Here is a 27,039-nt window from a genome sequence, read left to right as displayed (position 1 = left end):
TTTATAACAGAATTCTCACACACTTGTAATTTTTGTGATTCTGCAAAACATCTCATTTAGTCATCTGTAGCGTTATGTGGCTGATCGCAGTGAAATAATATAAGGTGGTGCACAAAAATCTGGCCCCGAGTACAGACTGCTTGCCAATTACAAAGGATTTTTTGACCGCTACAAGCAGAATAGATAAACATGTAATAATTAGGCAGTGAAGAAATAACAAATAAGCTAATGCAAACAACTTTGAAACAATAGATGATGATTGGTAAGCGACAATGAGCAGTCTAGTGCTCGGGGCTGATTTTTTGTACACCACCCTGTGCCACTGAAATAATATTATAGGAGTTATCATATTCTCTTTACAAAATCTAACATCATACACTCAATTATGAAGTGCGGGCTTCATTCGGTTGTAAGCTGGTCTGCCTTCCATAACAATGAACACACTCTTTTACCTTGGATCAAAAGAAGACGGAAAATGGCCACTCGTGTCTGCCGTGATGACACCCTTTGCATGCATAATAACAAAAAAATCTTGCCTTTTTACAAGTATTTCTTCTGATGTTTATCAAAATAGTGAAGTAAGCTGATACGCCATTTTGTTACCTAAAAAGATGTATGTATTACATACCACGTAATTTTTATGTAGTTTACGTAATTATAAAATACATTTTAATTACCAGTCATGGAGGCTGAATAGAATACGAAAAGAACCAGTTCAGAGTTCAAAGTAGGTTTGAAACAGATCTAGAATATGCATGCAAAGTGAATGAAACCAACAAAAACTCAATACTGAACTATGAGCAGTCGGCAGTGGATCTGCGACAAGTGGCCACACGAAGAAGGATTAGTCTGACCGAACGAGACCGAGACCGAGACCGAGAGACGGGAACAGGACCAAGGCTGGAACAAGACCAGCCGATGTGCCATTCACAAACAAGACCGACCGTTTCCCATTCCCGGGAATTATAAGTAGATAGCCGTGACCAAAGTGAACTATGAAAGACTGTTCCTTGGAATTCATTCCTCGCTTGTTCCATTCATCTTGGTGAACCGTTCCTTCGGACCTGTTAGTTTGCAAATGACCCATCTCTATGTGGGACCACAGGTAATCGCTGTGCATCAAGGTAGAGCTGTGGATCGGGGTGGACCATAGTACAGCAACAGAAGTGGAGCACCTGTGATTTTAAAGGAGAGAATTGAAACCCGTTTGAGAGGGTTTAAGCAGATGCACCCTGGAGCTGGTGCTCTGCAGAGGCCATTGAAGAAGAACTAACCCAAATGCAGAAATCATCCACATACAGAGCAGGGGTGACCAAAGGACCGACATAGGCCACAAGTCCATCTATAGCAATGAGGAAAAGAAGTACACTCAATACGGAACCCTGTGGGATGCCATTCTCCTGGGTCCATGGAGAACTAAAAACAGTACCAACCCGAACACTGAATGACTGATGGAATGGGAACTGGGAGATAAAAACAGGGAGTGGGCCCTGAAGACCCCACTCATGAAGTGTAAGAAAGATATGATGGCGCCAAGCTGTGTCATAGGCATTGCAAAGGTTGAAAAATACTGCAACCAAATGGCAGCGCAGGGAAAGAGGCTGCTGAACTGAGGATTCCAAGCAAAGTAAGTGATCGATTGGAGACCATCCCTCTCAGAAGCCACACTGGTAAGGGAACAATATATCTTGAGATTCGAGGACCCAATTGAGCCAACGGGCTACCATCCATTCAAGTAACTTGCAAACAAAGTTTTTCAGACTAATTGGTCGATAACTTTTGACAAACAGCAAGTTCTTACCGGGCTTAAGGATGGGAACCATGATGCTATCCATCCATTGAGAAGGGAAGTCACCCTGGAGCCAAATACAGTTAAGCACCCAGAGAAGATGTTGTCATTGGGGAACACTGAGATGTTGAAGCAGTTGGTCTGGCCATATCATGAGAGGAAGAAAGTGCAGAAAGAAGTTCCCATTCAGTAAAAGGTTCATTGTAAGATCACAGATGTCAATGACAATGGCCGTACTCCACCACGGAACGTGCCGGCAGTGAAATGGTCCAGATGAGCAGATGAGCATGGGATAGCAGGGCTAACAGCGCAAACAATCACATCAGACACATCACATAGGACGTCATCAATACAACCTGACAAAGGGGGAGAAAAAACAACCTGTGCAGTATATAGAGGCCGATCGACAAATTGGAAAGACCAACGAGGTAACCTGTCCATCGGGAAGCAGGAAGGGAGCAAGAGAATCAATGGGAAGTGGTCACTATCGCAAAGGTTGTCGTGTGGTGACCAGTGTAATGAAGGGAGAGGGAGGGAGAAGAAAGAGAAAGATCAATGGCAGAAAAGGTACCATGACCAGCACTGAAATGGGTAAGGGAGCCATCATTAAGAAGGTACAAGTCATGGTCGGCAAGAAACTGGTCTATGAGAAGACTCCGACTAAATGGAAATGCACTGCCCCACAACGGATGATGAGCATTAAAATCCCCAAGAAGGAGGAAGGGAGGAGGAAGTTGCTGAAGAAGGGTAGTTAAGGCAGCAGGTGTAAGAGTCCTGTCAGGAGGGAGATAAAGATTGCAAACCGTGACGCCAGAGTCCAAGTAGACCCTAACAGCAACAGCTTCCAACGTAGTTTGAAGAGGAATCCATATGCTAGCAATGTCTGTATTGATCAACGTACAAACGCCACAAGAGGCCTGCAGGGGGCTGACCTGATTTCGACAGAAAGCACGGAACCCACAGAGGGCTGGCGAGTGATCATCAGTAAAATGAGATTCCTGTAGAACCACACAAGCTGCAGAGTAAAATGAAATAAGGGATTTGAACTCCAGAAGGTGACAGTAATACCCATTACAATTCCATTGGATAACCACACAACGATGATTCAAATGGGGGGGGGGGGGGGGGGGTGAACAGGTTAAAGCCAGTCACACCGCCGGGTCACCATCCGTCACCGACAAGGAGGGGGCGACATCCATGAACAGCAGGTCAGAGTCAGGTTGCGAAGGTGGGGATGGGACCTCTGGCACTCTGGCAACAGCAGAGGCTCCTTGTCCTGGGACTTACGTTTCTTGCCTGGAAGGTGCCGGGAAGGGGGTGCCAGGAGGGGCGCCCTTGACTGGCAGACACCGAAGAAGTGGGACACTTCTCTGGCTGGGGAGGGGGAGCGGCGCCCAGAGAGGAGGGTGTGGGAACTGCAGGGGAGGTGGGGGGGGGGAGGAGAGGGGTTAGGGACTGGGGTAAGGAAGGGGAGGAAGGGATGAAGATGTAAATAAAGCATAGCTAGACATCATTGATACGGGATGAAGAAGTGGATACTTCTTAGAAGCCTCAGTGTAGGTTAGACAATCAAGGGACTTATACTCCTGTATCTTCTGTTCCTTCTTATAAGCCAAGCAATTCGGTGAACATGGAGAATGATTGCCATGACAATTAACACACACAGGAGGGGGAACACAGGGACTCCTCTCATGGAGTGGACACCCACAGTCACCACAGAGAGGGGTCTGCGAACAGTGGGAAGACGTGTGTCCAAAATGCAAACACTTAAAACATCTCATAGGTGGTGGGATGAACAGCTTCACATCACATCGATAAACCATAATCTTGACCTTCTCAGGGAGGATCCTAGATCGTCCCTTAGTTGCTTATCAGTTTGAAGCATGAGGTCCCTGTGAAAAATTACACCTTAAACCATATTCAAAGACAGGTGGGGGGTAATGGACACAAGAATTGTGCCAAGATGGTCACAGGCACGAAGGGCCACAAACTGGGCAGCTGAAGCAGTTTTTATCAACAATGAACCCAACCGCATCTTTCTCAGAGAATCCACTTCACCAAACTTGTCTTCAATGTGTTCCACAAAAAATAAAGGTTTGCTATTGGTGAAAGTATCCCCATCAGCCCTGGTGCAAACCAGATAGCGGGGCAAAGGTTTCACCCCTAGCCGACAAGCCTGACCCTCCCCAGAGATGACATGCAAATACTCCTAGTCTTACATGAGTAGGTCATAGCTCAGGTATCAGAAGTGTGATCCCTGTGTTTCCAGGGGGCTCAACCAAAAGGGTACATAGCGACCCCACAATACAGTCTGGCTACCGTGCTGGCTATGTACCGTAGCATCAGTCAAAGATGTGAAGGAAAAGATGGAAGGAACTACTAGGGCTCATGCCGGAGACACTAGGTAAGATGCTCTTCCCAAAATGGCTCATACTATGGAATAGAAATTTAGTAATGGAGGTCAAATCCCAGATGGGGAACCAGAGGATGTCAAAAGGATGAGGTAATTACTCAACAAAACCAAATCGTAAAGCCAACATAACCAGGAGGATAGTGGGGCCAACATAAACAAGAACATTAAGAGAGGGAGAGGAGAGGGTGGAGGGGAAAGAGCAAGGACAGGAAAGGAGGGGAAGAGAAAGGAAATGCAGCCGGGAAAGAAGGAAGGCTGCAATAGCTCAGGGCCCTGTGCTCGCCATGCACGTACTCGTGAAAGGACCATGAGCCCCCTGTGGGCATCCAGGACTGGTTTCAGGAGAATGAGGATGAATCATCACAGCTCTCCTAGCTACCACACCAACAGACTGTAATATTATTAAGCCCTTGTGATCTGCTTTGGAGAGGTTGGTTGGTTGATTTTGGGGAGGGGACCAAACTGCGAGGTCATCAGTCCTATCAGATTAGGGAAGAAAATCAGCCCAGCCCTTTCAAAGGAACCATTCTGGCATTTGCCTGAAGCAGTTTAGGGAAATCATGGAAAACCTAAATCAGGATGGCCAGACACAGGTTTGAACCATGATCCTCCCAAATGCAAGTCCAGTGTGCTAATCACTGTACCACCTTGCTTGGTTTACTACTTTGGAGAGAAGGGTGCTTAATCACTATCCACCTCCATCTTTGTTACCTGATCTTGCCACCATTTTGTAGAAAGAATGGAATAAGAATTGCATGAAAACCATACAGGACCTGTATTTATCTGTTCTAAGACCAATGGAAGCCACTTGGAATGGTAACAGTTTCTCTACACCATATTAGGCATTGTAATATGTTGCATTGTTGTGCTTTTAAATCTTTGTCCAGTCCCTATAAATTGTCTTAAGGCATCAGGTGCAAGGAAGGCAGGAGTGGAGAGATTCTAAAGGTCATGAGTTGGATAATGATACCTTATCTAAGATCCCAATTTGACTTACATGTAAGTATCTGCGTGCTCCCACATGGATGGAAAGAAACTGTATACAGAAGAAAGGGAAGGGAATGGGTAAGGACTGCACAAACTGTTGGCTGATTAGCATTACCTTCATCATATGTCAAATATTTAAACAGGTCATGCAATAGGCAGATGAGAGAGTGTTCACAAAAAGAAGAAGAAAGACTGGGTAGTGGTGTTGAGGCCAGCATAGATTTAGAGTAGGGTTTTCATGTATGCCATAGATAGCTGGTGTCACACAGGATATAAAGGAATCAGGAGAGGAGAATTTGACTGGATAGCCATAGATTTCTCCAAAGCTTTTGACAGGGTAAATCACATGATACTTTTAACAAAATTTAACTACTTGACTCATAGAAGAGTAGTAATCTGGGTAGCAGCACATAAACACCGTATAAAACAGTTAGTGAGGGTGTGTGGCTTTATGTCCCCAGGTATTGGCAATAGAGGTAAGTGTACCATAAGGCAGTTCATTAAGCCCATCACTGTTTCTGATTTATATCAAAGATGCTGGGAATGGAGTAGTGTCAGAAATAAGACTGTTTGCTGAGGGCAGAAGGAATAGAGGGTATAGAGGAATAGAGGGTATAAGGAATGGAGAGAATTAGAAAAATGAAACATCCTATGCGAGGGCTTAGACATCACCAGGAAACTACATTGAGAGAGATCCAATGCTAGCAGGTGTAGAGAAGAGTCAAGTACCAGCTTTCACAAGTAGCAAGAGTAGTATAAAAAAGAGTAAGAATTGGAACCAGATAACATCACAGCTGAACAATAATGTCAATATGTTAGTGGGACCCATCTGGTGGCAAACTATACTGGGTACACGTGTTAATGAGGGTACTGAAATGTGCAAGAATGGAAACAAAGAATAAAGCCTAATTGTTTCTTGCAAGATCCAGATGGATTACCCTACAAGGAAATGGGTTTTTTCATAGATATAGCTATCATAAGCAGGTGAGGATGCATCAGAAGATACAAATTGCAGATTGATCACATATGAAATGTATTAGAGAAGAAAAGATTAATATTGCAAAACAAGTGCCATGTTCTGTAATTACAAGGGGTAAATACCCACAGAAGTAAGTATTTGAACTACTTACCATGAGATACCCTCACTCCTTCCTAAGGAACTACCACTAAATTTAAATACTTGGTTCACTAGTTGCAAAATACCCAAGAAAATAAAAATTATCATAATATCAAATTTAGTGATAACATGTAAAATACTGCATAATAAAGCTAAAGTTCATGAAGTAACACAATACATGGCTTCATTGTGGCTCAGTAGTAAAGATAAGTCTGAAGGGTTATGGTTCAATTTCCACTCAATTCAAAGACATTTTCTATCTGTTAAGATGGAAAATGTGAAGCTGCACCATGCTATGGAGTCCACGTCCAATTTTCCAATTGCAGTTCTCCCCCCCCCCCCCCCCCCCCTCCTGCCTAATTGACTTGAAAAACCAGTTCAGATGTTGCAGAAAGGGCATGCAACCTTCAATAGGCCATCCAAGTAAAGTATTGTGGTGTTAAAATCAGCCTTCAGGTTGAAGACAGCTTTACCAATGTATGGCTCCAATTCTGAGTTAATTGCCCAAAAATATTACCCCATATAACATCAAGGAATGAAATGATATGATATGATCTGAACTGAACGATTTTCAGTGTATCAAAAGTGCTACTGTAGATAATATTTTACATCTATATCTATACTCCACAGTTCAACATGCTGATTCATGGACATAAGCTTTTCAATCTCTAGGAAATTTATTATGTACAACTCAGAATATGTTCTAGAATTCTGCAGCAAACCAATTTTAAGGATACTGATCTTTAATTTTGCAGGCCTGTTCTGTTACCCTTCTTATGTACAGGAGTCACTCGTGCTTTTTTCTAGTCACTTTGGACTTCTCACTTGCTGAGAGGTCTGCTATAAATGCAAGCTTAGTAAGGGGCCAATGCCATAGAGTACTCTTTGTAAAACCAAACTGGGATTCCATCTGGACCTGGCAACTTATTTGTTTTCAACTCTCAGTTGAATGCTCAGATGCTGGTATGTTTGTATGATTCTTCAGTGTGAGTGATTTAAATGTGGAACTTGAAACTTTGGCGTTTGTTTAGCTATTTTCAAGTGTTACACCAGAATGGTCAATAAGTGGTTGGATGGAAGCCTTAGACTAGCTTAGCAATTTCACATAGAACCAGAATTTTCTCACATTCTTGACAAGATCTTTTGCTCAAGTATGCCAATGGTAGCTGCTGTATGCTTCACACGTAGATCTTCTCACAGATGCATGAGCCCCTACTAATCTTTGCCTGTCATCATTTGCACGCTTCCTTTTGAACTGAGAGTGCAACAGCCTTTGCTTCCTCAGAATTTTCTGAATGTCTTTGCTAAATCATGGTGGTTCTTTTCCATCCTTAATCCAGTTACTAGCCCCATACTAGTCTAGAGCACAATTTACAATCTGTTTAGACTCTGCCCATAATTCCTCTGTGTACATTACACTGGAATTAAATGATTGCAATTCACTGTCTAAGTGAGATATTAACAACTGCTTATCTGCTCTTTGTAGAAGAAACACTCTCCTACCCTTCTTGACTAATTTACTAACTTTTATAACTATAGTAACTATGATGACATCATGATCAGTAATCCCCATCTCTATACTGGCACCATAATAAGGCCTGGTCTGTTTAAAGCCACAAGGTCTAAGATATTTTCCTTGTGTGTAGGCTGCTGAACTAGCTCCTCAACACAGTTTTTGGAAAACATGTTGAAAACAGACTGTCTGTCTGTACCCCCTGCAATGAATGCATAGATGTCCCAGTATACACTCGGTAGGTTAAAGTCACATCCAACTAGTATTGCGTGATCTGGATTTCTATGCACTACTGGCTGTGGAATTAATTTGAATGACTCTAGAACTGTTACAGCAGAATCAGGAGGCCAGTAAAAACATTCAAAAATTAACTTTGTTTCACCTACACCTGTTATATGCAACCAGATACCTTCACTGTCACATTCAATTTCAATCTCAATAGAGGCAATACTTTTGTCAACTGTAATGAACACTCCCTTGCCTTTGGTATCTAATCTGTCCTTCCAATAAATGTTCCATGACTATCTCAATATCTCAGAGGTTTCTACTTCAGGTTTTAGCCAGCTCCCTGTCCCAAGGATAGTTTGAATATGAGAACTTTCCTGGAGTACAGTAAATTCTGGAACTTTGTTATGAACACTTTGAAAATTTATGGATAAAATATTGACAGTCAAAGTGTCTTTGACAGTCAAAGTGTCTGAACTTGGTCTGATGTCCCTATCTGTGAACTGACTGGCGAGCGTTCATCAGAGTATCTCAAACTACCGTCTAGCCTAAAAAACCTCCTTGTGCACTCCACAAGTACTCTACTACCTGAACAGCTGCTTCCTTTGTGTAGTGCAACCCTGACCTATCAAGTGGAGTCCTACAATTCTCCATCTAATAACACAGGTCTAAAAATCTGCATCCAAGACCATCACAAAGCCGACAGAATCTTTGGTTGAGAACTTTCACTTGACTCCAAACCAAAGGAGCTCAATCAACTCTGGGTACAATGGAGCAAATTGTAAGCTCTGCTTGCATCCTGTCAACAGCCTTCACCATCTATGCCAGTCACCTGTATGAAATGAGGATGGCCTCAGAACCCACTCGACAAGTATCGTTGGTGCCATTATGAGCCACAACTTGCAGATAACTGCACCATGCATGCTCAACAGCCACAGGGAAGGCTACCTACACATCTTGGATGAGGTCCTCTGGCAGACAGACCAAGTCTAATTAGTTTCCTCTCCAGCACTGAACGCTATCTTCCTAAGGGGTTCCATTATGTGCCTAATGTTGGAGCTCCTGATAACTAGCAACAGGCACTGATCATCTAAGAGCCCTCTGGCTAATGTTACAAGTTTCTAACAATGTCACCTCCAGGAACTTGTCCTCACATCTGTGGGGCCTAATGAATGTGGCATCAACATATCAAAAGAAACAACTATGCTTTAATGGAGTTGTATGTAACCTTTCCATAAATGGGTTTGTAACTGCTTGAGCTAACAGGCCTGCCATTACGACACCACCCATCTGGTCATAATATTGACCATTATCCAAAAAATAAGATGATATAAGAGTGTGTGTCAATAGCACAATCATGCCACTTCCAAAGGATTGGGATACTAGGTCTAAAGAGCCTTTGATAGACACATTTATAAACAGTGCCACCACATCAGAAATAACTGTAATGTCACTCTTGTTAAATTAAAGATGATAAATTCAGCTGATAAGATTGGCTGACATCTTGATATGACGTGCACAGTGACCTACATGTGGAGCAAGGAGACTGGCCAAGTACTTCATCAGTTTGTACATTGGTGAACCACTGGTGGATATGAGGTGAAAGAGCATCCCATCCCTATGGATCTCAGGTAGAGCACGAATAATAGGTTATCTTGGTGTCTGTGGGAGAAGATGCTTTACCACACTTTCTTCCAGCTATGAGCCGGTAAGAAGCTCAGATGGGATTTCTATTATTCTCATCATTGTACCATGTGAGATCTTCCAGTAAGCATCTTCGTCCAGTATCATGCATCACAGTCCATGTGTTCCATAATTATATGTGTCAACATATAATTATATGTGTCAACAAGAGGAACCACAATGCTCTTATCACTGCATAGTATGTGCATTCAACATTTTTACATTATGTATCTCTAAGGGGAAGAAGTGTGGTGCAACTTTAAATATATGGGAAAACTGTGTGTGAAGAAGACTAATTTATTGAATTCACTATCCTTCCTGCTATGATGCTATTGTGACACAAAGATGATTCCACAATGACTCCACCATCTCCAGAAGGACTTTTCAACATGCCAGCTTCATCCTACAACAAGAAAGTATATAACACAACAGAAAGCAGATGGATGTAAAGGGATGTGCTCTTATGGCCTTGTGTCTCCAACTATCAAGGGATGTCACAGACTTGGACTGGTACTAGGCCAACAAGGCTATGGTTTCCCAAAAAATGTCAATAAGGAAACAAACAATGGAGAAGCAGAAATGGAAATTAGCTGGTTTTCACAATGACATGGTGCAGACCATAGAGCCTCTGAACACACTGTCACCAATTTGGCAGTGAGAGACATAGATGCAGGTGTCATGTCCTCATTTAAAAAAAGGACTCATCTTTGTACCTTTGCCACGGGCTGAGGGACTTCCCTGTCTGTGGAATAATAAGTGGCATTGAACAAGCAGCCTGTAAGTTTGTCAATGAAATGGCTGATGAATTACATCATGGAATGTGACCTAGGCTGAGTGCAATGCCCTGCACACCTTATGCAATTATAAAAGCATTGTGGTTCTTCCTGCTGACAAGGGTAATGCAGCTGTAATTGTGGAACACACAGACTATGATATCAATATCTACACACTAGTGGATAAAGACACTTATCAAAAGTCCTGAAGTGACACCAACACTGAAAATAATAAAAATTATGTTTGAGCTTATTATGTATTCATCACTGGAAGAAAATTTGGTCAAGCATCTTCTCCCTCACTCGCCAAGACAACCTACCACACCACCTCATAAAAAAAGTGAAGCACCTCAGAAGGGGAGGAGGACACTAAATGAAACTTGACAGGTTAAATGGGTATGTGATGTTACTGTGAAATGCAAACTTTTGTATTTGGACATGCCACCCTTATATTCCAGGCTATTATGCTGTGATTGCATGAATTTCTTATTGAAACTGAACATCATGTTTCAATAAGAAATTCATCTGGTCACAGCATAATAGCGTGGAATATTTTAATAAGCATATATGATGTTATTCCGGTGATTACAAAATTTAGTCAAATTTATGAAGAATATGGCAGTATGAGCCCACTTATCAATATAACATTGCACCCCCTCTGGCTTGGATGCATGCACTGTTCTAGATGAGAATTGTGTCATTAAGCCACTGTATCATGTCTCAAGATCAGCTGGTCAACACTTGTCACAACTAGTCCTTATATCCTAGATGGAGTTAACATCCGAAGTGGTCCCAGACATGTTCTATTGGTGTTAGATCTGGGGATCTTGCTGGCCACAGGAGCATCTCAGCATCATGTAGACAGTTCATAGAAACATGGGCCATGTGTGGATCAGCATTATCCTGTTGAAAAATAGCACCACATTATTGTCCCAGGAGAGGTAACACGTGAGGATGCAACATGTCCATGACATACTCTTGTGCCATCAGAGTACTCCTAATCAACACTAGCCATGACCTGAAATTGTACCTTATGGCTCACCACACCATGATGCTAGGAATAACACTTCTGTGCCTCTCCAAGATATTGGAATAATGGGACCTTTACCCATGTCCAGGAAAGTGTAGAACCATGAATCATCAGTGAACACAATGTGATGCCATTCATTGGAAGTCCAAGCTTTCCAGTCATGGGATCACTCCTAGTGCACCCATATGTGTCGTGATGTCAACAGTAGCCTACCCATGGGAGAGTAATTCCCCCGTCTTGCTGCTGCTAGTCTCCAGGCGACAGTGTGGGATGACACAGAATGTTGCAAGGAGTTCTTCGCTTGTTCCTGGATGGCAGTCAAAGATAGAAAGTGCTTATAATGTGCTTGGTGCACAATACTGTGATACTCTCTTGTGGTAGTCAGGCCTACCCTCATGTTCCCATAAATTCCAACACTGAGACGCTGTCCCATCCAAATGTCTCATAAATCTTTATATTGCGCAGTTCTACCAACCAGCCTATGGAGAGCCTCAGTCAGATCCCTTTCAAACAAGATCAGACACTGATAATGCTGTCTTGGTCAAATATGCAGTCCCTCCATGTCCTTCACAATGATCAGTCAACATCTGGTGCTGTTCATATCCTACCAGGTCTGGTAACAACACTAAACATGAACACAAATGCACTCTGATGGTCATTCTACATGTCAAAGAGAATTGTAATTCTAGTGATTTACATACTAGCTGATGGTGTGTGCATGTGCAAAGTTACATTGACATATGACTATGACTATAGAGCGCTTAATTTTTTTTCCTCTCTTTTTTTTCACACAGTGTACTGAGTGAGGTGATGCAGTGGTTAGTGCACTTGACGCATTCAGAAGGATGATGCATTCTGGTTGGCCAAACTTAGGTTTCCTGTGATTTCCCTAAATCACTCCAGGCAAATACCAGGATGATTCCTTTGAAAGGGCACAGCCAATTTCCTCCGCCATCCTTTATGAAATCTGAGCTTGTGCTCCATCTGTAATTACCTTGATGTTGATGGGATTTTAAACCCAATCTCCTCCCCCCCCCCCCCTCCCCACGTAGTGTATTTATGCACTACCTAAGATCCACAAGGGTGGGATGCCCTTTCATCATTGTATAAACCATTGGTTCAATGACATACAAACCTGGTGAAGTATTTGGCAAATCTCGTAGCTCCACATGTGGTTCACTGTGCACATCATATCAAGATGTCAACCAGTTTTATCAGCTGAATTTATCATTTTTTACTTAACAAGGGTGACATTATGGTCAGTTTTCATGTGGTGGCACTATTTGTAAATGTGCCTATCAAAGACTCTTTAGACCTAGTATCCCAATACTTTGGAAGTGGCATGGTTGTGCTTGAGACACACTCTTATGTCATCCTATTTTTTCGATAATGGCCAGTATTATGACCAGATGGATGGTGTTGTGATGGGATGCCTGTTAGCTCAATCAGCTACAAAACCCTTTATGGATAGGTTTGAGGATATTTCCTTAGATATGACTCCATTGAAGATAGTTGTTTCTGTCAATGCATTGTTCTTCATTTGGGTCCACAGTCTTGTAAAACTGGAAGAGTTTCTGGAACATCTTATCTCAACAGCATTAACAGTAACATCCAATTCAGTTTGGAAGTAGAAAAAATATGATCCTTGTCCTTCCTAGATGTCCTAGTCCACCACAAATGTTATGAATGCCTTTGCTGTAGCACCTAGAAAAGATCAATGTACATCGATCTGTCCTTGTGTTCTGTCAGCCATCGTCACCTGATAGACATGTACAGTGTGATACATTCCTTGCTGCATTTGGCAAGAATGATACTGTACACCAGCAACCTTAAATCATATCCTCCAGAAATAGTATACAAGAGCATATCAGCAGCTCATCAGAAATCATTCCTCTTGAAAATGGCCAATGATCACTTGACCAGGTTCACAGTATTTTAACATGGTTGAAAGCCCAACAGCATTTTATTCAGTGTTAATGGATGTGAGATTCTGCATTCTTATAAATTTGTGGAGAGATACCTGTATTACTGTAAAGTTATAGCGTCATGTCCATCTCAAAATTTCAAGTTCATAATGGAGAAATACTTGGTTTTTTACTGTTTCATACAATTTTATAAATGGATGCCTTTTTTACAATATTGTCTTGCATCTTATGTTGTTATCTTTTAACAAATAATCTGCTCACAGTTGTATGATTCCTTATCTCAACAATGTCCTTATAAATATCAAGCTGTACTCTATTTTAAATATGTTTATCTTTCCAGGCTCCTGTGTCATTACTTCTGACCTCATCAATACAATGGACAATGCTACAAACACCATCCTGCTGACAGAAAATTACACTTTGGCTGCAGCGCATTGTTACGTAGCCCCAAGATTTGCTATATTAATAAAGAAATTGCCTGAAACTAAAACTCTGGTAATACTTTACAATGAACAACAAAAAACTATTTTAATGGTGCTATCTAGTGATACTGAGTATAGTTGGTTGTTACTCTGAAGAATGTTGATGCAAAGAGTCTAAGTTATCATGTATGTAAGTCACATTTGGTTTTTAATGCTGTTTGTATGTGTCTATCGGGCATCAACTGAGTGTGAGGGATTGTACTTCCCTATTTTTGTTGGTTTTAAACTGTGCTGGAAGAAAAAACTAAATATAAGTTGCTCTACTTTGTACAAATGGTGGAGATATGTCAATCTGTCAAGATTTCATATCAACTGTGTTTCGAAACTGCAATATGAGTACATCAGTGCATGTATTACATAAGACAGCTGTTGTGACCTCTTTCATTTCATTATAAATGTTTCATGCATAATATTCAGGTGTTTTTAAAATATTGCTGTACTTTATCACTTCAGAATAAACAATCACTAGTAACGCTAGTAAGGATCATATTCACCTTAAAACTATTTTCCATGTTTGTACATACCGGGCAGTTACGGTTAAACTGATGGGTGTTCCAAGTGTTGCAGTGCAGGCTGTACACATCACAGGATGCTGAAACATCATAGGTATGTTCATTAATTGGTGTGCTCATGGAGTATGCTGAAAAAAATAATAGTTTCACTTTGTGCCAGCAGCTGAAAAATATGGCACTGTAAGCAGTCAGAATGTGTAATGTTTCCTGTTTTGATGTCAGTATGCTGTTTGTTGCTTGGCAACATGTGTTAATTTCTTTTTTGAAGTGATTGTTGGTGTAAAGGATCAAGAAGGTTCAAGTTTTCCGTGTGAAAGCAATTGCTACTGGGAAGAAAGAATGTGCACTGCTGGTAAAGTCGTTATATCAGAACAACAGCAATAGCAATGCTGCTTTGCAGGAATATCACTGACAGGAGCTGCTGTGAAGAGGCCCTATGTCAAGAAATGAGTTAAAGAATATAATCAAGAAATTTGAAGAAACAGGTGAATTAGGTGCAACGGGGAGAGAAGTGACCCATCCCCATGGCAGCTATTGATGAAGTTGCTGTAGCTATAGCTGACCAAGCAGCCCATGTCTCAAATTCTGCAGCCAGTGCTCAAACTGTGTCATAGAAATCCTCTCTACCCTGAGCAACAGTTCAAAATTATTTCTTGGCACATTTTACACTGGTATTCCTACAAGATTCAGAATTCACACCAAATGCCATGACTCTGCTCATAGTTTTTTGGCACACATGGAAATGGATGACAACTGGCTGAGGAATATTGTTTAGACAGACAAGGGACATTTTGCCCTACATGGTGCTGTGAATGCACAGAACTGTCACATGTGGTGTTGTACTGAGCCACATATTGTGCAAGAACATCCACTACACTCAGTTTTTGTGACTGTGTGGTGTGGTTTTGCAAGATCATTCATTCTCAGTCCATTTGTCTTTGAGGAGATAACACCTCATGGACCTGTTAGGTGTACAGTGACATCTGCACATTATAAGGACGGCCTTGTGCAACACATGATTCCAGCTTTGCAAGAACACAACTGTGTCCACACCACTATTTTCACACAAGATGTGGTGACACCATGTTTCACTAGCCAGGTAAGAGATATGCTTCGAGAAACCTTTGGTAATGATTGCATTATCTCTAGGCAATTTCAAGAGATGTGACCTCCCAGGTCTTCCGATCTAAATCCATGTGACTTATCGTTGTGGAGATATCTGAAAGATCGTGTCTATCAGGGATGTATCTAGACTCTTCCTGATACAAAGGACAGCATACCTTAACATATCACTCTGATTACACTGGATATGCTATGACTAACTATCAACTGTGCTGTGTTATGGATGCAGCATGTTGCTGAGTCAAGAGACCATATTAAACATGTTGTAATTTGTGACCATGTCCTAATAAATGTGCTAGAACCACCATTATCATGTGTCTGATCATTTCTCCCCGTTTCCTGCACCCACACTACATTCTGACTGCTTACAGAGCCATATTTTCAGCTGGTGGCAGAAAGTGGAACTATTATTTTTTTCAGCATACTCCACAAGCGCACCAATTAATGAACACACAGACAATGTTTCAGTATCCTATGATGTATACAACCCACACTGTAGCACTTGGAACTCCATCAAGTTTTTATAACCACCTGGTACATGTTGACAAAGCAATAATTCTTCCCTCTTTCATTTACAGGCTGCAAGAATTTGTGCTTGGGAGTACTGCACAGAAATTATACCTACAACAGAAGGAAACTATGAAATAACTGTCAATGGGGAGGCAGTTCCTACAAAAAGTGGACAATATTATTATCCTGATGACTTGGAGCTACATGATTTGAAGTAAATTCATATTTTTGTCTTGAACATTAATCATTTGTCTTGAACATTTGAAGTATTATATGTAAATCACAAAGGGGGTGTTTCTGGAATAATCATTTAAGCACTTTGGTAATTTGCCTCAATGAATTAAATTAAATTAGTTTTATTGTTTATTACTGAGTGTTCCCTCACAAAAAAGCCCACATAGTTGAATCGGTAGTGCACTTTTTTATCAGATTCAGTGTTCGTAAGTTGAGTCTCTTGAAGCTCTAAAGCTTTCTTTGCATGGCTTCCTTTACAAATTAGTTGTTTTAGTTCTTCTGTGTCATTTTGTTTGATAAGAAGGAAAGTGTTATTTACTTGCAGATGCACATTAACTTCACATTATTTTATTGTGATACTGTTTTGTTTAGAGCACAAAATGTTAACACTTGGCCTGAGTGATTACCATGTGTAGTTGTTCAGTGTTGTGCGAGTTATCATCATTTGACATATCTGCACCCCTCCAACACAGAAATGAATTACAAAGAGAATTTCAACGTGCATTAGAGAGAGGGTAGGGCAGTTGGAAGGTTGGATGGCAGCAAGGGGGTTGGGTGGGAAAAATAATCATGTAGCATTATTGGTCAGGAGGCCCCATCTAGGGAAGTTCGGCTGCCAAGTGCAGGTCTTATTTCAGTCAATGCCACATTGGGCGACTTGTGTGCTGGTGATGAGGATGAAATGATAACCGGGACAACACAACAACCAGTCCATGACTATAGAAAATCTCTAAGACAGCTGAGAATCAAAGCCACGCCCACTGCACAGTAGGCAAGAGCATTACCACTCAGGTAAGCAGGTGGACGAGGTGGAAAAGAAGGAAGTAAAAAGATTGAAGGTGCTTTGGTGGAATAGAGGGCTGTGTAGTGGTGGAATGGGACCAGCTAAGGGGCTTTATGGGTACAGATGACAACTAATGAAGGTTGAGGCCAGGAGGGTCAGGAACATAGGATATATTGCAGGGAGAGTTCCCACATGTGCAGTTCATAAAGGCTGATGTTGATGGGAAGGATCCAGATGGCACAGGCTGTGAAGCAGTCAATGAAATGAAGAATGTCATCTTGGTTGGCATGCTCAGTAATGGAGTGGTCCAGCTGTTTCTTGGACACAGTTTATGGGTGGACATTCATGTGGGCAGACAGCTTCTTGGATGTTATTCCCATATACAGTGCAGCACAGTGGTTGCAACTTAGCTAGTAGATCACATGACTTGTTTCACAGGTAGCCATGCCTTTAATGGGAATAGGTGATGCTTGTGACTGGACTAGAGAAGATGGTGGGTGGTAGGATGCTGTATTGGACAGGTCTTGCTTCTAATTACAGGGATATGAGACAGAAGGCAAAGGGCTGGGAGTAGGCGTTGTGTAGGGATGGATGAGGATATTGTGTGGGTTCACTGGGTGATCGCTGTCAGAGGGGTGAGAAGGATAGTGGATAGGACATTCCTCATTTCAGGACAGGGTGAGAGGTAGTCAAAACCCTTGTAGAGAATGTGATTCAGTTGTTCCAGCCCCGGGTTGTTCTGAGTCATGAGGAGAATGCTCCTCTGTGGCTGGACGATGAAACTTTGGAAGGTGGTGGGCAATTGGAGAGATAAGGCAAGGGAAATCTGTTTTTGTACAATGTTGGGAGGGTAATTAAGGTCTGTGAAGGCCTCAGTGAGACCATCAGTATATTTCAAAAGGAACCACTTGCCACTACAGATGCAATGGCCACAGGTGGCTAGCCTGTATGGAAGGGACTTCTTGGTATGGAATGGATGGAAGCTTTCAAAGTGGAGGTATTGCTGGTGGTTGGTAGGTTTGATATGGATAGAGGAGCTGATGTAGCTGTCTTTGAGGTGAAGGTCAACATCAAGAAAGGTGGCTTGTTGAGTAGAAGAACCAGGTGAAGTGAATGGGGGAGTAGTAGTTGAGATTCTGGGGAGATGTGGATAGGGTGTCCTCACCCTCAGTCCAGATCACGAAGATGTGATCAATGAATTTTAACCAGGTGAGGGTTTTGGGATTATGGATGTTTAGGAAGGATTCTTATAGGTGGCCCATGAATAGGTTAGCATAGTATGGTGACATGTGGGTGCCCATAGCTGTACCCCGCATTTCTTTGTAGGTAATGCCTTAAAAAAGAAGTAATTGTGGGTGAGTATGTAGTAGGTCATGGCAACTTGGAAGGAGATTGTCAGTTTGGACTCATCCGTGCATAGGGAAAGGCAGTGTTCAATAGTGGCAAGGCCAAGGGCATTAGAGATGTTAGTGTAAATGGAGTTGGCATCAGCAGTGACAAGCAGGGCACCATGTGGTAAAGGAACAGGAACTTTGGAGAGTGGGTGAAGGAAATGGTTGGTCTCTTTTATACAGGATGTCCCATTTATATTGACCACCATAAATAACTGTTTGTCTAGATGCAAATTACAAACTGTTTCAAGCAAATATTCTTTAGCCATCAGGCGGACATCAGTCAGCATGATTGCTTTTGTTGTAGCTTTGTTTTTTACAAAGATATGAACAGCGGCATGACTTTTTTAAATGGCGCCCTGTATTTTTTATTTGGTAATTCATTTCCTCTCCTAAAGACCTATTCAGAAATGTATCACAGTGTACCATTCATTGTAACACAATGGTATTAATTACATAACACAACAATGACTTTGAGCCCGGGATCACAAACTCATCCACTTACTGGAGTTGTCAGAAAGCAAATGAAAACCAAGTAAAAACATAACACAAAATTTGCTTTGACTCTCCTGTACCACTGCGAAGGAGTAGAACATTCAAAAGTGCTCAAAGTGGTGACCCTGGATACCAATACACTGGTGCACTCATTGAATGAAAGAATTATTTACTGCTTCCAGTGTTGTCTGCTGAAGAGAATTACAAGCAAGCACAATACATTTCTGTATGTACTCTGGAGTTGTTGGAATATTGTGATAGACAATGTCTTTAATGCATCCCCAAAGAAAAAAGTCCAGAGGATATAAATCAGTATCCCTAGCAGGCCAAGTAACTGTTCGTCCTCGACCAGTCCATCTGGCAGGATACCTTCAGTTCAGAACATGACGTGCACGCAAGGCATTATGTGCTGGGCATCCATCGTGTTGATACTACATAAGCATTCTGGTTCTTAGCAGCACTTCATCCAGAAGATGAAGAAGAATTCATCTGAGAAAGTTGGCATACACTGTGCCGTTTAGATTACCATTGATGAAATAAGGGCCAACAATTGTAGTAGCAAGCATCCCACATCAGACGTTAGCTCTCCACTGGCACTGATGTTCCACCTGTCTAAGCGATCGTGGGTTGTCACTGGACCAATAATGCATGTTCCTTGTATTTACCTGTCCTTTGTTTGAGAAGGAACAGTCATTGGTAAATAGAACATTGGAGAAGAAGTTCGGGTTGGCAAGGATTTGCTCCTGCGCCCACTGATAGAACTGTACACAATTCTGGAAATCATTCCCATGCAATTGTTGATGTAGGTGTACATGGCAAGGATGGAACCAGTGACATGTAAGATTATGATGTACACTGGTTTTAGGAATGCCAATCTCATGTTCAAGCTGCCATATGCTCACAAGCAGATTCATAGCAACGGAAGAGAGAACAGTAACTTCGGCAGCTTCATCTGTGCAAGTGCTACAACAATTGCGTTGTTGTGGGTTGAAACTTCCTGTTTCCTGAAGCGTTGCAACAAGATGAGAAAACATTCACTGGGAAGGTGGGTTATTGTCAGGATATCGCTCTCTGTACAGCTCCGCTACCCTGTAGCATTTCGTCTACCTTCAACAACAACAATAAAATAAATGTTATGTCGATGCAGTTTGTAGGAAGGACAGCCTTTACTGTATGCCTACTCTACACTACAGTATTTAAAAGGACTAAACTACTGTACTAAATGTATCTGTACATAAGAAAATGGTATTGCAATTACTGTTCTGGTAACTTACATTCCCCACCGATGAGTAGCATTTCTACCTTCTCTTCGTTGGTGTACATTCTACTCACACAACTCTTCAACTGACAATGGTTGACAGAATGACAGGTGTGCATTCTACTTATGTTTACTTTTTATCCTCTGTCAACGTCAGCACGTGGATGTGTTCCATTACCCCAAGTACCTGCACTAAGTACTGGGATCGTTATGTCAATGTTGTGTTATGTAATTAATGACATTGTGTTTCAGTGAAGGGTACACTGTGATACATTTTTGAATAGGTCTTTAGGAGAGGAAATGAATTACCAAATAAAAAATACAGGGTGCCATTTGAAAAAGTCATACCGCTGTTCATATCTTTGTAAAAAACAAAGCTACAACAAAGGCAATCATGCTGATTGATGTCTTCCTGATGGCTAAAGAACATTAGCTTGAAACATTTTGTAATTTGCATCTGGACAAACAGTTTTTTATGGTGGTCAAGATAAATGAGACACCCTGTATAGGGTAGTAGGTTGTGGGTAATAGACTGAAGGTGTTAGTCTGCTGAAGATATTGGTCTACAAAAGCAGAGATTCTCTCAGTGGGGGCACAGTAACTGGCCACAATGGGGCATCCTGGGTGGTTGGGTTTATGAACTTCAGGAAGCATACAGAATGTACGGATGCAAGGAATGGTAGGGGTGAGGAGAGAGCTGGGCTCAGGGGAGAGTTTCTGAGATGGGCCTATGGATTTGAGGAGAGACTGGACAACCTGCTGAAGTTCTGGAATGGGGTCACTGTGTCAGGGTTTGTATGTGGATGAATCTGACACATGTACCCCACCCTCAAAAACTGCCTCCCCTACCACACAGAATTCAGAACCTAAACAGACCCAAAAACACAGTTCTGAACTTCTGGCCTAAAATCTTACCCCATAGAAGTATCAGTCCTTTCCAGAGGCCTTACCTTTTGCCCCACTCCCAAATTCAATCACACTGAGTTTGTTAAAGAACTTCGCTCCTTCTCCTGGTTCCTACAGTGGAAACACTTTTTCACAACCAACACTACCAATCAGACTAAATCTAAGATCAATGTTGAACCCTGCCTGACTCAGTGCTCTCCTCCTTCCAGCTGTGATCCATCCCCACTGCCCCCAATCACCCCCTGTTAACCTTCCAGAATTTCTTAACATCAAACATTGTATCACCATTATTCCCCAAATCCCTCAAAATCCAAGCTAACCTTACATCCACAGAAAGTACTGCTGTCCACCACCTATTGATCACAACCTTATTTTCCTACCTGTTGACAAAGGCTCCACCACTGTGGTTTTGAACCACAATGATTACGTGGAAGAAGGATTCTGCCAGCTGTCAGATTCATCCACTTACAAACTCTGTCACAGTGACCTCATTCCAGAAATGCGGCAGGTTGTCCAGTCTCTCCTCAAATCAGTAGGCCCATCCTAGAAACTCTCCCCAGAGTCCATCTCTCTCCTCACTCCTGCCATTCCCCACTCTCTTACCTTCTACATGCTCCCTAAAGACTATAAACCCAATCATCCTGGATTCCCCATTGTAGCTGGCTACCATGCACCCACTGAGAGAATCTCTGCTCTTGTAGACCAACATCTTCAGCCTGTTACCCACAACGAACTCTCCTGTATAAGAGATACCAACCATTTCCTCCATCGGCCCTCTATAGTTCCTGTTCCTTTACCACATGGTGCCCAGCTTGTCATTATGGATGCCATCTCCATTTACACTAACATCCCTAATGTCCTTGGTCTTATTGCTATTGAACGCTACCTTTCCCTATACCTGACAGATTCCAAACCAACAACCTGCTTCCTAGTCACCATGACCAACTACATCCCCACCCACAATTACTTCTCCTTTGAAGGCATTATCTACAAAGAAATCTGGGGTATGGCTATGGGCATCTGCATGGCACCATCCTATGCCAACCATTCATGGGCCATCCTAAACACCCAGAATCCCAAAACCCTCATCAGCTTCAGACTCATTGATGACATCTTCATGACCTGGATTGAGGATGACAATACCCTATCAGCATTCCTCCAGAACCTCAACACCTCCCCCATTCACTTCACCTGGTCCTCCTCAACTGGACAAACCACTTTCCTAGATGTTGACCTCCACCTCAAAGATGGTTACATCAGTACCTCTGTGCATATCAAACCTACCAACCACCATCAATACCTCCACTTTGAAAGCTGCCACCCATTCCATACCAAGAAGTCTCTTCCATACCAGCTAGCCACCAGTGGCTTTTGCATCCATAGTGGCAAGTGATCCCTCTTGAAATAAACCGAGAGTTTCATTGAAGCCTTCACAGACCATAATTACCCTCCCAACCTTGTACAAAAACAGATCTCCCATGCCTTATCTCTCCAGCCACACACCACCTCCCAAACACCCACTGTCTGGCCACGGGGGAGCATTCCCCTCAGCACTTAGTACCCACTATCCTTCCCACTCGTCCCACAGTGGGTATTCTGGCACACACTGAACCTACACAATATCATCAACCATTCCTACACAACCCCTGCTCCCAGACCCTTGCATCATAGCTCACACCCCTGTAATTAGATGCAAGATCTGTCCCATGCATCCTCCCACCACCACCATCTCCTTCTCCAGTCTGGTCACAATTCCATCAAAGGCAGGGCTACCTGTGAAACCAGTCATGTGATATTCAAGCTAAGTTGCAACCACTGTGCTGCATTCTACATGGGAATGACATCCAACAAGCTGTCTGCCCACATGAATGTCCACCAAAAAACTGTGTCCAAGAAACATCTGGACCACTCCATTGCTGACCATGCCACCCAACATGACATTATTCATTTCAATGACTGCCTCACAGCCTGTGCCATCTGGACTCTTCCCATTGACACCAGATTTTCTGAATTGTGCACGTGGGAACTCTCCCTGCAATATATCCTATGTTCCCATAACCCTCCTGGTCTCAGCCATCATTAATCATTGACCTTATTCATTGAGCCCCTCGCTGTTCCCATTCCAGCATTACACAGCCCTCTATTCCAAGTATTTTAACACAAATTTTGCAGCTGTGGAGGAACTTGTGTTGGCCAGATAAGCTACGTAGATGAAGAATGGTGCTAGAAATGTCAGTGTGAAACATGATTCTCACTACCTACAAAATATATGATCATGCTAAATTACACACACATCTTGTGGGAATGCAGTGAACTAAGGCAGCATAAAGTTGTTTACTCAAGAGTAGAACACATTGTGACGGTGTTCTGAACAATGCTACAGAAAAACATACCACAGACAATTTAATCAATGGGAACAGAAGATCCCAGCTAACCAACACATAAACTAAGTCTAAATAGTGTTTTGGTGCAGACTGTAGAAATTGTGGTAGATGTAATGACTTAGCCTGTATATCTTCAGGAAAGCTGACCCATATTGTACCTTTTGATTTTCACCAAAAACATCACCTGTGTGAGTTACACAACAGGAGAACCTTAGATTCATTATAAGCTGCAAATTTGCTTTAAATTTCTAAAATACTACTAATTTATTGTAAGTGTTTTTCAGAAAATGATTTCTTATCTGTAGGAAAATATGCAAGGAATGTTTTAAAAAACACACTGAAAATTGTTACAGTGAATAACTCTATGTTTGGTTATCATATTTACTTTTAACATGTGCAGTTCCATAATATATATGCACAAATCAAAACAAAAGTATAAATTTAAAAGATGTGAAGATGTGGGCCTAGCTTTCTAATTTTAGTTCTCCTTAAGAGCTGTCACATATGTTATATTTTAGGTGTTTTGTCTTTATAAGAGTCAGTTGTATCAAAAGCAAAATTTGCTTGAGAAAACTATAAAACTGCAAGGAGAGAGGATGGCTTACAGTATCTCTAATGGGCAAAATTTTAAGTACTGCCAATACAAATATATATAAAGGTAGAAAAAAACTATTCTAGAAAAAAAACTATTGCCTGGTTGCAGCGAGGGTGTCCATTTAATTATCATTTCATTCTAGCAAAGCTGCATGCTCATTAACGGTAACTGTTCTTTCGGGAACAGATACTACCGTCATATATATTCTAGCTTTTACAACTGTTAGTTCCTCTCTCAAGAAGGAAAGAGGGATGGACTGGGGAAGGTTTGAAAATAGAGGTAGGTCACTTAAAACCTCTGTTGAACTCACTGAGCATGGAAATTCATCCAACAAACTCAAATCGAGCTGCATTGTGTAATTCTGCCAACATCTCAAATGAATAATGCTGTTTTTTTAACAAAATGACTGTGTACAGTGCTGTAAGAAATGAAGTATCATCTGTGATATAAGACATTATGAATTTTATTGAAAAAGACAACTACATGCAAGATCTGCAATTAGACAGTTGTGAATGGCTGTATTAGCTTCCCATCCAGGCTGGAACTCCAGTCACTCCCCTGTCCCTCCCCCACCCCTCTCTCTCTCTCTCTCTCTCTCTCTCTCTCTCTCTCTTTTCCCATAAAGAATCCAAGGCAAATGAGATATGATAAGAAAATTCTGCTCAGCAGGTAGAAGTCTTAATTTAAAAGTAAATATAAATTCTCATTGAATAGTAGAGGTGTTGAGTTGTCAACAGGACATAAATAACCAATTTTAAATGACACATCCAGTTGGAGACAGGCACAATTAAAAAGACCTGAAGTTTCTATTTTTCAATTTTAAATGGCTCAATAGATGGTGTTTGTGATAAAGAAATATGTATTATTGTGAAAATCCTGGCTATTGCACACTTTTATCTTTTCTAGGCTCACCCTCCATGAGAATGGCCTTATTGAAATAAGCTCAAAAACCACACAGCTGTGGGTGCAGTATAATGGTCATTTTATGGCAGTCAACATTCCAGCATTATATAGTTTCCAGACATGCGGTCTTTGTGGAGACTTTAATGGAAATTCAAATAATGATAATGGTGAAGTATTATCACTACACTGAGAATATGACAAACAGTTAAAATATTTCTCCAGTTGTACAGGCAGCAAATGCTAACATGCAATACCGTCAAATTATGTACTTTATGTGTTTCATTGAGTTTTTGAAATAGTAAACTACATAAAACAGTAATAGTTTCTGTGGCTTAATGTTTTTTTATATTTATTTCCTAATGTCTCCTAATCCAGTTTCCTCCTACAGTCAATAAAACAGAAAATTCCATATGTATGGTACATAATGAAGTTTTTTGCTCAAATTAAAATATCTGAAGAAAGAAAAATTCTCACCAAAGAGTACATTCATTAAGCAGTAGACAAGCACATAGAAAAAGATGATTGACAGCTTAGCTTTAGAACAAAGTCCATTTAGTTAATAGTCATAATTTTTATATACCTGTCCATCACAAAATTTTAAAATTTGTTGCTTAGTTTTTGTAAATTTCCTATTATGCTCTTTAACATCGGTATTAATTTTAGTTGACTTACTCGCTTTGCCTATATCTGAATACGAGGTTGGATACGAATGCAAAAACCTGACAAATAACCATGCCAAACAATGAATCCACCAAGCTCCACAACTAGCATTTGTTGTTATCACAAATTAATATTTTCTATTAGTGAACTAACACAGAAAAACTTTTGAATGCTAAAAACCTACAGCATACAGGAGTCAAGTGTGTCAATATTTGTGCATATGAGGTATACATGAGAACGAAAAAGTATTTTTAAAACTCCAACAGTGCTTTGTTTCAAAACCTGAGATATTGAAAGAACTCTTCATTTATTTTCTTTTAAATTTCTTGTAACAGTTTTTTCTGTTTATAACCAGTTTCTCACAGACAGACATTATCTTTATATATAAAAGGAAGTATACATAATTGCATATAATTTAGAATAAGCCACTCTATTTAGCTAAACTGTTTATAACAGAACCATATTTCTAACACCAAATGTTACTATATTCTATTATGTACACAACATAGAGCTAATCTACATTTCAGTATGTCCATACAAGTAGACTGGGCAATGTAAATACTTGAGTTACTACAGGCATTGTAATAGCTGAACAACTCATAACAGAACAGACAGCAGTAGTCTTTCACTCTTTGCATTGTATAATATATTTACCAGTCCAGCTTTACCACACAGTACAGGGAGTACAAGCACCACTGGGCAGATCAAATTAACATAATATAACATGACATACCGTATAAACAAAAAAGGAAAATTATATAAACATTCTTACAATCTGTGTTTAGTTGACTGAGTCATACGTGATGAATAATTACTGTTTTTCTGTAATTAGCAATTCTTGTACAGAACGAAAACAGTGCTTTATTAGGAAAGCCTTTAGTTAGTTTCTAAAAAGTCTGTAGAGCAATTTTTTTCCTCCAGATGTGCTAATGTGTTACAATGTGACACCATGGTGGATAACATTTTTCTGATAGGATGATGCTCTGGAAAAAATTTGATGGATATTTGTTTGTACTTTGGTTCCATAATTGTACACATCACTGTTATGCAATAACTTTGCAGTTTTCATGAGATAATCCCCATGAACCATAGATCTTGCTGAGGTGAGGTGGCTTGCATCCAGATAGCTGTACTGTAGGTGCAACCACAATGGAGGGATTTTGGAAGGAAGGTCAGCGTTGGCCATAATATTGATGGTTTATTGATAGCAAAATAGATTTTCAATCACATAGTGATCATCTTCAGTGCTGTCGTGTACAAATTAAACTCATAGGATCAGTGATAATAACTCTCAGTGATAATAACTCTTATTGTGATCATTTCTTAGCTTTGGTTACTGATAATAACT

At 41.1% G+C, this 27,039-nt stretch overlaps 1 protein-coding gene across 2 annotated transcripts in view; it reads left to right on the top strand.

Moving 5' to 3' along the window:
* LOC126471429 (uncharacterized) overlaps nt 1–25,350 on the top strand; it is a 649,788-nt gene extending 624,438 nt beyond the window's left edge. The window contains exons 21-23 of one of the 2 annotated variants that reach the window (XM_050099588.1): nt 13,796–13,950; nt 16,150–16,295; nt 25,035–25,350. In XM_050099588.1, coding sequence (XP_049955545.1) covers nt 13,796–13,950; nt 16,150–16,295; nt 25,035–25,221 — 488 coding nt within the window. In that variant the 3' untranslated portion in view covers nt 25,222–25,350. Of the gene's footprint in view, nt 1–13,795; nt 13,951–16,149; nt 16,296–25,034 lie in introns of those variants that run through there. The other variant, XR_007586305.1, reaches the window with a different exon arrangement.
* The last annotated feature ends 1,689 nt before the right edge of the window (nt 25,351–27,039 follow it).

The sequence above is a fragment of the Schistocerca serialis genome, chromosome 3, assembly GCF_023864345.2.
Source record: "Schistocerca serialis cubense isolate TAMUIC-IGC-003099 chromosome 3, iqSchSeri2.2, whole genome shotgun sequence".
NCBI lineage: Eukaryota > Metazoa > Arthropoda > Insecta > Orthoptera > Acrididae > Schistocerca > Schistocerca serialis.
Note: the sequence above shows the minus strand (reverse complement) of the source record. Positions and strands in the feature narration are given on the sequence as shown.